General features: G+C 44.9%; 1 protein-coding gene across 1 annotated transcript; it reads right to left on the reverse strand.

Annotated features, from left to right (window-relative positions):
- Positions 1 to 725: 725 nt before the first annotated feature.
- IL12A (interleukin 12A) lies at positions 726 to 8,237 on the reverse strand. The gene is made up of 7 exons (XM_027113058.1): positions 7,832 to 8,237; positions 7,024 to 7,178; positions 3,717 to 3,830; positions 3,306 to 3,347; positions 3,189 to 3,230; positions 2,943 to 3,086; positions 726 to 1,417 (listed from the first exon to the last, which is right to left on the reverse strand). Exons 1-7 carry the CDS (start codon positions 7,845 to 7,847, stop codon positions 1,262 to 1,264), a joined length of 669 nt encoding a protein of 222 aa, XP_026968859.1. The 5' UTR covers positions 7,848 to 8,237; the 3' UTR covers positions 726 to 1,261.
- Between the last annotated feature and the right edge of the window lie 2,572 nt (positions 8,238 to 10,809).

Genomic DNA, 10,809 nt, shown 5'->3' on the forward strand with positions numbered 1-10,809 from the left:
CCTCCCTGTTTACAGGGATAAGAATTGAGCTCTGGACGGGAGGATTCACATGAGGAAAGGTAGTGGGGACAGGACGGACTCTGAATCGTTCATTTCTTATGACCTTTTCATATTAAGGAGGAATGTGATTATCAGAGTTTGAAAATTACATGGTATTCCATCAGGTAAATCTTCTAAAATTCTCATGGTTTAAAGAATTAAAAAGCACATCTCTTAAGCCAGAGGAAGGCAGTTATCCATGTGGTTCAGGCAGAAGTTCTATCTAATTTAAAGCAAAGGGAGAGTGTTTCTAGTTGTAATTTAGAAGCAACTTCCCCCTGAGAGCCCAAGGGTCACAAAAATTAGAATAATTTGACTAGAAGACCTCTTAATGATGCTTTTCCCAGTTGGTGGATATTATTGTGTATTTGTTTAATGCACAGTATGTTATGGGGCTGTGGTTAATAGGGAAAAACATTTTTATGTATTTCATATTTAGATTCAGATGTTGAACAAAAGTAATAAAGTATATTCTCAAAAACTCACTCACTCAATGGCCTCAGTATTAAGTCAGATCTAGCCTTATGAGGCTCCCTTTAAAACGTGAGACTAAAGGAACTAGGAAATGAGTAAGAATATCATGGCATTCTTTCTAAGGTGACTTTGTTCAAATTTCATCAGAGTTTTCAGTTTTCCCATGATGTGTATTTTAACACTCAAATATTCCAATCACGTTAGAAAAATATGAGAATGACTTTAATTCAGTCATTTTATTTTAAAACAACATAAGGTATATCTCAAATTCACTTGACAATAAATATCTTAATAAATATAACAAATAAATATAAGTTCACATGCTTTCATGAACACAAAATTATATAAATAAATATTTTAAAATAAATTATGCTTGAGTGTTTGTTCCTACAAACTCTTTGGTACTGAAATAGCTTATAAATTCTTGCTCGTCTATTAAAGGGAAAAAAAGAAAAACACGTTCTGGGAGGACATTTCCCCTCATCAATTTGCTCATGAAAACTTAAAAATAACTTATCCATAGTAAATATGAGATAGACTTGATCAAAGGAATCATGTGGATAGAACAGTCACATCCTGCAAATCTGGAGTAATGACTAATGTAAACAAGCATGAGAATTCCTGTACCAGCTTAAGTAGGAACAGGTCAAGCCACCCCCGCCCCAGTTCTTAACCCGTGCCCTATTACAATTTCTTTGGTTCCAATATTTATAAAAATGACTTTAAGTTTAGGAGAGACCTCAGCTTTTTAGGAAGAACTCAGATAGCTCATCATTCTGTCGATGGTCACCACACGAATTCTGAAGGCATGAAGAAGTATGCAGAGCTTGATTTTAGTCTTATAAAAATCCAGTTCTTCCAGGGAGGGTTTCTGTGACACAATCTTGCTGTGGGAATTCAGGGCCTAGGAGAATAAATATTGAGCATGACATAGACAGTATTCCAAAATTAAAACGTTCATCCGTAAAGATGGGTGAAGCCAATACACGTCTCAGAGCCTGCAACCCACTCCCTCACTGCATCTCCTAAACCAAATCAAATCTACTCCCAGCCAGATGGGCAGGCAGAACCTGAGAGAAGAAATGCTCATTATCCAGGCACATGGATCTTCAGGGAGCTCTGAAAAGACCCTGAGAGCTATTTAGAAAATCATCAGTGGGAGTTGTATTTTAGCAAGGAACAATTCTGTTAAGATGACATCTGCTGTGATATGTAATTAATTTTTATATGTTACATTAAGAAGCGGCATCCTTTTCAGAACGGGGAGGTGATGGGTTGCTATTGATTGGAAACTCTCAGTCAGTATCAGACCTGTTGACTAAAGACACTTACTCGTGTGAGACAAATAAACCTGACAGTTTGAGCCCTTTAATTTGATAACACAATGCAAGACCATATATTTGCACAATGATCAGCAATTTTGCTTGTACTTCCTCACAAAAAGCCTAAAAGAAAGGTAGGGTGGGTAAAGTCATCCCATTTTACAGAGGAAGAAACTGAGGCACAGAGGGACAAAAGGTCTGGGCATAGTTGTCTGATTACTGGTAGAACTGATTCGACTCTTGGTCCTGAAAATGAAATATCATCTACAACTCTCTAGATGGTAACATTCTTTGATACTTGCACGGTGTTCACTGCCTTTCAAACCAGTAATCTGGTACCCCCCCCAAAAAAAAATTAAAAAAGGATGAAAGAAATAAATTTCTTTTCAGACAATCATTTCTGATGCCGTATTTTTATCCCATGCCCTGGCCAACATGGCACTCACCCTGCTCTTTCTTAAGTGGATAATTCTGTGTTTTATGTTAGCATCATGTGCTATGGTGATTCAGAAAGTTACAAAGCACGTTCTTGTCTATGAGTAACACTGTGGCTATCCCCAGGTGATAGGTCATTCTTTTCTTTCATTCACATTTTGGTTCAGCACGCATCATATCCAGGCACCAGCCCCGCTTGTCTTCTCTGGCAGTATTTGCAGATATGCATGCCAGCCCCTAGCATGTACATCCCAGAGGCTTTAGAGATGCATGAGAAGATGAGTGCAGTGGAATCCCTTTGATGGGGGTTTAAATCCTGCCTCTGCCGCTTCCAAGCTGTGTGACCTCAGACCAGTGGCTAACCCTCTAAGCACTGGTCTCCTCATTTGCACAGACCCCAAGTGGTTGCCAAGGGGACAGCATAAGGAAATGTATGCACCTTTGCCCAGAGCCTGGTGCGTACCGCATGGTCCACAAGCAGGAGGCTGCTTTCCTTAATGTGACCTGCTTACGTTGCCCTCTCTCTAGAGGGTGCTCCCAAGGCTGTCTCCCCCAGTATGTAGCTGGCTTCAGAAGGGGGCATTTCAGGCCTCCACCAACCCAGGAAGAGCTGATGGTATACCCCTTCATCAGGGACCCTCGCTGGCGGTCTCAGCGTGAAGAAGGCCTTACCTGCATCAGCTCAGCAATAGCCGCCAGCATGTCCTGATCCACAAAGATCTGCCTCTTAGGATCCATCAGGAGCTTTGCGTTCATGGCCTGGAACTCCATGTGGTACATCTTCAAGTCCTCATAGATACTGCTAAGGCACAGGGTCTGCATAATACGACAAAGAGGGGAAGGAACTACTGAGATGGGCTAAAAACGTACCCCCCCTTCCCCTGCCGTTGCATTTGAGGAAAGAATTTTGTGTCTTACCGTCATAAAAGAGCTCCTTCTGGAAGCCAGGCAACTCCCATTCTAGAAGAAAAAATAATCAGATGTCAATGACATGAATTCATAACATGAGCTAAAACCTTCAATTTTCTGACTTACGGTTATTAAAGAGGTCTCTCTGGAAGCCAGGCAACTCTCATTCTAGAGCCAAAAAAAAAAAAAAAAAAAACCACACATCAAAGACATTAATTACTAATTCTTAATATAAATTTTTCTGACTTTTCTTCTCAAACATATATATATATATTTTTTACTGTGGTAAAAAATACATGTACAATTTACCATTTTAACTATTTTTAAGTGTACGGTTCAGTACTGTTAAGTATATCTCACACTGTTGTGAAAAACCACGTTTTTATAAATTTTTTTTCCAAGTTCAACTGCTACAATGGGACCTGTTAAAGTCCTATGGTGATGGACTCCAGAAACATGCACATTTTTGGAAGAAGACGAGGTCTGATGCACAGCTCTTAACTGTATTACAAGCTTTGGGAGGAAACCCCTCTATACCGTGGCTAATTCCAGTGGTAAGCAGGCCTCCACTGTGCTGGTTCTATCTTTGGTGACATCTTCATGATCAATCTCTTCAGAAGTGCAGGAGTAAAATTCTAGGGTTCGTCTGGCCTGTAAAACATAAAGAGAAACCCGGTTTACAAGATTAACAAGGCACCCAGCTCCCCATGGCACTGGCACCAAAGCTAGAGCCGGCTGCCCTTGACCTCCACCTCTGATCTGTAGGAATTTTAGGGTCTTCATAAGACAAAAGGAAACAGATCATGTACACTCTCTCTCTCCATCCCTCCTCCCCTTTTGCTTAGGACATGTGTCTCTGGATGATATGTTTTTCCATTACGTAAACACTATAAATCATTTCAACAGGCTGTGCTAATCAGCCTCTACACCACGCTGTGACACTTGCTTCTGGTGAAAACGTTGTTTTCCTTTTGTCAGCATGGCTGTGTTTTATGAATATCTTTTTCAAGAAGAGCTTCTAAAGGGGGACTGTTAGGTCACTACATGATGAACATAACAAACATGCAACCTTAAAGACAAGCGGAGATTTAATATGTGGTGTACACACACGCGCGTGCGCACACACACACACACACATGTCATCTTACAGGCATGTTGACTATAATTATGATATTGAGAAGTCGATGACTTTTTGATTGAAGAGCGAGATCATTGTTCCATTTAACAAGCCTGATGTGTGCCAGGCACTGTGCTAGGTACAAAGGAAGGTGACAAAGAAGGGGACTATGTTATGTTCCCAGAATTCCAAGTTCAGCTGTGGAGTCAGGCAAGTGCCCAAATGACCAGGAGACATGCTGGCAAGTGAGAAGGGCTGAGAAGGGTCAGAAGGCTCTGGGAAGGGGGTGGAAAGGAAGCAAAGTCTTCCCCAGAGATGGGGCATCTACAGAGGAGGGGGAATTTCAGGCTGAGGGAACAGCGTGAGCCATGAATCAAAGCTTGAGAGTACAGAACATGCTGGGGTACAAGTAGTAAAACTCCTGTCTGTGGTAAGCAGAATAATGCCCCTGCCAAAGATAGCCACCTCCCAATCCCTGGAACCACAGACTAGGTTATGTTACGTAGCAAAGGCGAATTAAGGTCACAGATGAATTTAAGGTTGCGAATCAGCTGACTCTAAAATAGAGAGGTTATCCTGGAGTGTCTGGGTTGGTCCAGTGTAATCACTGGGTCCTTATAAGCAGAAGAGAGAGGCAAGAGAGTCAAGCTCAGAGTGATGCAGCATGATTAAGTCTCATTTGTTGGCTTTGAGGATGGAAGGGGGCCACCAAGGAATGTGGGCTGCTTTTAGAAGCTGGAAAAGGCAAGAAAATTGGATTCTCCCCTAGAGTCTCCAGAAAGGGATACAGCTCTGTTGACACCTTAATTTTACTCCAGTGAGACCCATTTTGGATTTCTGAACTCCAGGGCTGTAAGATAATAAATTTGTGTTGTTTAAAGCCACTAAATTTGTGGTAATCTGTTACAGCAGCAATAGAAAATGAATACACTGTTCCTGGAGGTGGTCAAGCAGATCGAGGCAGCTGCTATCCCGAGCAGGTTCTAGAAAGTTAGATTTGCAATTATACTTCAATGAGAAAAAAAAATCTCCAAATAACACAATAGTTTTATTTCCGTGATAATTGCTTTCCTTTATTCCAAAATGAAAACGGCGACTATCTCTCTATTACTATTGCATGGTTAAAAAAGAGGACCTTCAAGAATCTATAAAATAGTGCCTGGCATACAGTAGGCACTCAATAAGTACTTGTTGAATGAAAAAAATGAATAAATAGAGCCAAAAAAAATTAGACTTGAAAATGTGGGCCCACTGCTATAGTTTTTCAGATCTTTTCAGGAGAAGCTGGAAATTTGAATCCTTATATGGGAGGTCTACTTTTTCAGTGGCATGAAACTCAAAAATCAGAATGAAATAAAAAAGACATGGCTAAACTCTACAGATCTGTGGACTAGATATGGCCTGTGAGTCACATGCATTTGCCACCTCTATTTTCTCTGCAAGTAGCCAGCTGATTTGTTCTGGCAAAACTGATGCAGGAATCATATTAAAAAATCAAATTGAGTTCAGCAATCTTTCACCTTTGGTGATGCATCTGGGAGTAGAAGAGTCAGCTTTTTCACATAAAGCATCTATTTAAATAGGAGCTCCTAAATTTTACCCATATGGAACCTTTCTTTAGGAATCAAAGCACCTATCTCTGCAGTTTTCACTTGGTGAGCTGCCTTTTTAATTAAGATGGATTGAACTGTAAGGAAAAACTGGCAGCAAGTTATGAAAGATTAGAAGGGGAAAAAAAGAGTTCTTTAAGAAGGACTCGTGGCATTGAGCTTCCTTTAAGATATTCATAAAGCAACAAGCTAGAAATCTTCAAGGAAGATTTACTAGAGAGCAAGAAGGCGAAAGGACATCTTTTAAAACATCAGTCTTAGGCCGTTGCAGCAAAAGCAATAGATGTTGGAGTGCTTTTAAAGGAAGAAAAAAAAATTTTTTTTACATTAAAATATGAAAGCTAAAAAGATGACTGAAGCTGTAAATAAAATTAGATAACTCTCTCCCCAGAAAATGAAGCCTGGATGTGCACTGTCACGAGCTCCCTGAAATGTGATGCTCTAGCAACAAGCCGAGTCACCAGACTGGAAGCTGGAGAGGAGCATTAGACACAAGGCTAATTCATCTTCGCAAGCCCTGGAGCACACAGGCCGCCCCTAATAGCGGTTTCCTGGATTGATAAGTATGTCAGAGGAACAGTGTGGGCCTGACACAATTCCATCTCTGTTGGCAGGCTACAAGGAACACTGTAAGTATCCACTTTCCTCTGTGTAGACACAGCCCAAACGAATGCCATTATAATTTATTACCCCTCCTGCTTTCTCTGGAGACACAGTTTCATTGCAACTCTTTAGCTAATAGTTGGGCCATGTGTAAAGTTCCCTCTTCTTCTCTTTTTTTTTTTTTTTTTTTGCGGTACGCGGGCCTCTCACTGTTGGGGCCTCTCCCGTTGCGGAGCACAGGCTCTGGACGCGCAGGCTCAGCGGCCATCACTCACGGACCCAGCCACTCTGCGGCATGTGGGATCTTCCCGGACCGTGGCACAAACCCGCGTCCCCTGCATCGGCAGGCGGACTCTTAACCACTGCGCCACCAGGGAAGGCCCCTCTTCTTCTCTTGACAGCTCCTGATTAACTTCCACAATTTTCCTGCAGTTCCTTCAGGTGACCAGGGGTTCGGAGATGCCCCTTCACTACAGAGGCTGCTAAGTGGGAACCAGGACATTGAAAAGCTCACCTTCTCAAGGGTGTTGCTGACGGCTCTCAGCAGGTTTTGGGAGTGGTTGAGGCACTGGAACATTCCGGGGCCCGCTGTGGTGGCGGGTAGGCTCCTGGCCAAACTAAAGTGGTCCAGGTGGTGGAGGAGGACCAGGGTGGCCACAAGGAGGAGTCCTGAAAGGGAACGGAGGGGCAGGATGAGCTGGCCTACCTCCATCTTCCATCTCTTCTGGCCATCTCCACCCATCCACTTCTTCTGGGCACCTGCCTCCCTCCACCCGTTTCCAGTCTTCCTTCAACAACTGAAAGATGAATCGGGTTCTTGCAAGACAGCGCTCTGTGCTAGCGTTAGAAACCTACTCGCTGTCACGGCCACCTTGTGAATTCAGATAGGGGTGTGGACAGAGTTCACCCAGAGAAAGTCTCCATTTCAGGAGGAGGGAAAGTGAGGCCAGGTGGTGAAGCGACCCAGTATTTTGTAAGCAGTGGGGTGACAAAGCCTCGCTTTGAAGCCGGCTGGGATCTGCCCTCTTAGAGCTGTAGCCTAGGACCCTGGGCAAGAAACCATCCCGTGGGGCCTCCGTTTCTCATCAGTGAAGTGGGCATAATACTTAGCTCACAGGGCTCTTTCAAGGTTAAAAGAGACGATATCCTATCGAGCGCAGGGTAAGTCCGCAATGCCTTTCCTCCTTTCGTTCTCCTCTGCCCGAAGTTTGCTGACTGCTTTCCAGGCTCCGCGGAGCCTGTCCCAAGTTTCTGCCTCCTCTTCCCGGCCGCCGCCCCTCCCCACCCCAGCGCCGAGCGCTAGTCTCGGGCTGGTTACTTACTGCGAGGCGGGCACATGCTGAGCGGCGCTGCGGGGGCACCGAACCGAGCGGGCAGCTGGACGCAGACGGGTGCACGCGGCAGGTGAGGGTGGTGGCTGGAAGGCCGACCCGGGGGGTCACATTTTTATAATTGCCCGAGGCGCGGCAGGACTTTCCCGGGACTCTGGTCTCTTGCTTTCTTTCTCTCTCTGTCTCCTCTCTACATCAGCTTCTCGGTGACACGTGGAGTCTGGCCCGCGGGGCTTGCGGCGCTTTCGGATTAACTCCCAGTGCGCCCGGCCGCAGTCGTTCCGGGACGGCCCCGCCGCCTCCGGCCTGGCCCAAAACGAAAGAGAAATTCGCGCAGAGTCGCGGCGCGGGGTCCCCGGGCAAGCCCGACCCCTGGCCCTCACCCTCGGACGGCCCCCGCCCCCAGGTACCCACCCCTGGCCCCGCCTCCCTGCAGCGCCCCCTCCCGACGGAGCGCCGAGTAGGGCCACCCGCTCTCCATCTATATCCAGGATGAGCCCTGACCTCCGGCCTGGTTCTGGAGGGGGGTGGGCAAATCATTCATTTATCATTCCTTTATTCAGATAGTCCACGGTGTGCCAGGTGCGGGGCACCCAGCAGTGAACAGGTCACTTTGGGGGCACTCCCACACGAAATCTGACTCAATGTATTTTGTTCCTGGGTACCCTCTTAAACACGGAAAGGGATGAAAATCAGACTGGCTATGCAGTAACTACTCTCCTAGAGAATCCAGTTTTTTTACAGTGTCCAGGAGAGAATCGTTACAATTTAGTGGGATGGATGTGCAGGGTCTTGGCAGGAGAGGCCAGAGAGAGGGCACGTCAGCAGGAGCAACGGGGGTGAGGGGGCAGCAAAAGCTCCCAGAAGCAGGGGGCTGCGACCTGAATGTTGAAGGGTGAGTAGGCATTAGACCGCTTCCAGTGGGATGGGATGCAGGTTCTAGGTTGAGGGAACGGGGATCAGAAGTACAGTCAAGGAAGGTAGAGGGAGGTGGCGATCTAGCGGTCCTATACAGGGTGTGAGGTTGGCGAGGGTGATGGGGCTGTGCCGTGAGGGTAGTAGATGCCGTGCTAAGGAGTGTACATTCTGGTGAGGGTGGTGGGGAGCCTTCTAGGGTTTTAGGCAGGAGACATGGTTGGATTTGCATGATGGGAAGATCTTTCAGCAGTAGTATGGAGGATGGATACCAGGGGTCAGGAGTGGGAGGGCGTGGCCAAGGCCCTATTCAGAATGGAAGGTGGGCAAGAGGGATACTTAGGGTGGGGAGGGACCAAGACTTGGTAACTCCTCAGGTGAGAGGGATAGGAAGGTGCTGAGAATGGCTGAATGGAGGTTGTTCCAGTTCCTGCACAGGGGTTACTGTGAGAGGGGAGTGAGTTTGGAGGAGACACTGAGAAGTTCCACTTTGGATGTGTTGGGTTTGAGGTTCCTGTGGGACTTTTCAGTTCACTCATTTGTACCACGAGCATTAGTCACCCTGGGTATGTGTGAAAGGGAGGGGTGTGTTTGGTCACCCACTCAGCATCTCTGATGGATCTGACTGCACTAAAGTCCCAGGACTTCACAATGGAGCTGCCAGTGCCCACCTTTGTGCAGATGCACTAAACTTGGATAGGGATAAGCCTTTTGGAATACAGGAGAGAAGAGAGGGTGCTTCCTCTAGGTCCCTGTTGAAGTCAGGAAGGATGAGGTAAGCCTTGGGATGTTACCATGAACACTCGGCAGGGCCAAACTTTACTGAAGATGGAGTGATGAAGCCAACTAGGAGAAAGGAGAAAGCTGTGTTAACCCCTTGCCTGATTCAAACTCTCTCTGTTGTTGGCATCAGTCCCCCTAGCAGATCATCTGCTCAAGGGTGATGAGGTACCCACCATAGGGACTTGTAGATCTGTGTAAAATGGGAGCAATAGTTGATCTCCAAAGCTCCTTCCAATGCTGCAGTCTGTGAATTACCCCTTGGGAATAGAGAGCAATGCATCGTCAGAAACAATTGCATCTAGCAGACTGTGTGAAGCAAATGACAGGTGCTGAGCTGTGTTGTTGCCATAGGAGTTTAGGATGGAGTTAAATGTACTTAAGTCAGATGAAGTCAAGTTTATCACAGCTGAGCTATTTCTCCCTTGGAAGGGCCACCTCCTATGGAAAAGTAATTTCTGCAGCATAAATGAGCACAGGGCCTCTGCTCAGAATGGATTCTTGGCCACCAGACACAGTTTTTGCCTATACTTTTGTGAAAGTTCTCTGATGTGCTGCACATCCTTTAGCCAAGATAGAACAACAGCCTTCTTCTGGGATAACATTACTTTTCTATAAGAGACATTCTTTGCCCATGATTACTACTACATGATATCTAGCATTGTACTGGCAGTCTTGGCCAATGCTATAAGGAAAGAAAAAGAAATGAGAGATTTAAAAACCAGAACATAAAAGACAAAAGCGTCACTATTAACAACAGAAACAACAGATCAAATACTAGAACTAATAAGAGAATTCAGCGTCTTCACTGGATACAAATACCTACTTTCAAAAATCAACCAAATTTCTCTACATCTGCAACAACGAATTAGAAAATATAATAACAAATAATATACCAGATAATAAATAGACAGTAATAAAAAGAAAATACCATTCACAGTAGCAGCCAAACTATAAAGCAACTGCCTGTAGATGGAGAGGCAGTACAGTGGTTAAGAATATGGACTCTAAACTATTTGAATCCAGGTTCTGTTAGTTACTTGCTGTGTGTTCTTGGGCAAGTTACTTATCTCTGTGGGCTCAGTTTCCTCGTCTGGAAAATGATGATAATAAAAGTACCATAGGTTTGTTGTGATTATTACATGGGTTAGTAGAAACATAAAATAGTCTTTGGAGAAAATTTAATCGAGAACATAGAGTGATTTAATTTAAATGGGAAACACATACCCTTGGGTGGAAGATCTTGAGATGTAAATAGCTCAAGTCTCTTCTAG

The sequence above is a fragment of the Aethalodelphis obliquidens genome, unplaced genomic scaffold, assembly GCF_003676395.1.
Source record: "Aethalodelphis obliquidens isolate GAN/ISIS:26980383/991018 unplaced genomic scaffold, ASM367639v1 scaffold1, whole genome shotgun sequence".
NCBI lineage: Eukaryota > Metazoa > Chordata > Mammalia > Artiodactyla > Delphinidae > Aethalodelphis > Aethalodelphis obliquidens.

Bases quoted from the DNA above. Each gene is read 5' to 3' on its own strand.
- IL12A (XM_027113058.1), bottom strand. The intron at 3,831-7,023 runs GTGAGCTTTTCA...TATGTTTTACAG, and splicing joins TCAGCAACACCCTTGAGAAG to GCCAGACGAACCCTAGAATT. The intron at 1,418-2,942 runs GTAAGGCCTTCT...TTATTCTCCTAG, and splicing joins CTATTGCTGAGCTGATGCAG to GCCCTGAATTCCCACAGCAA.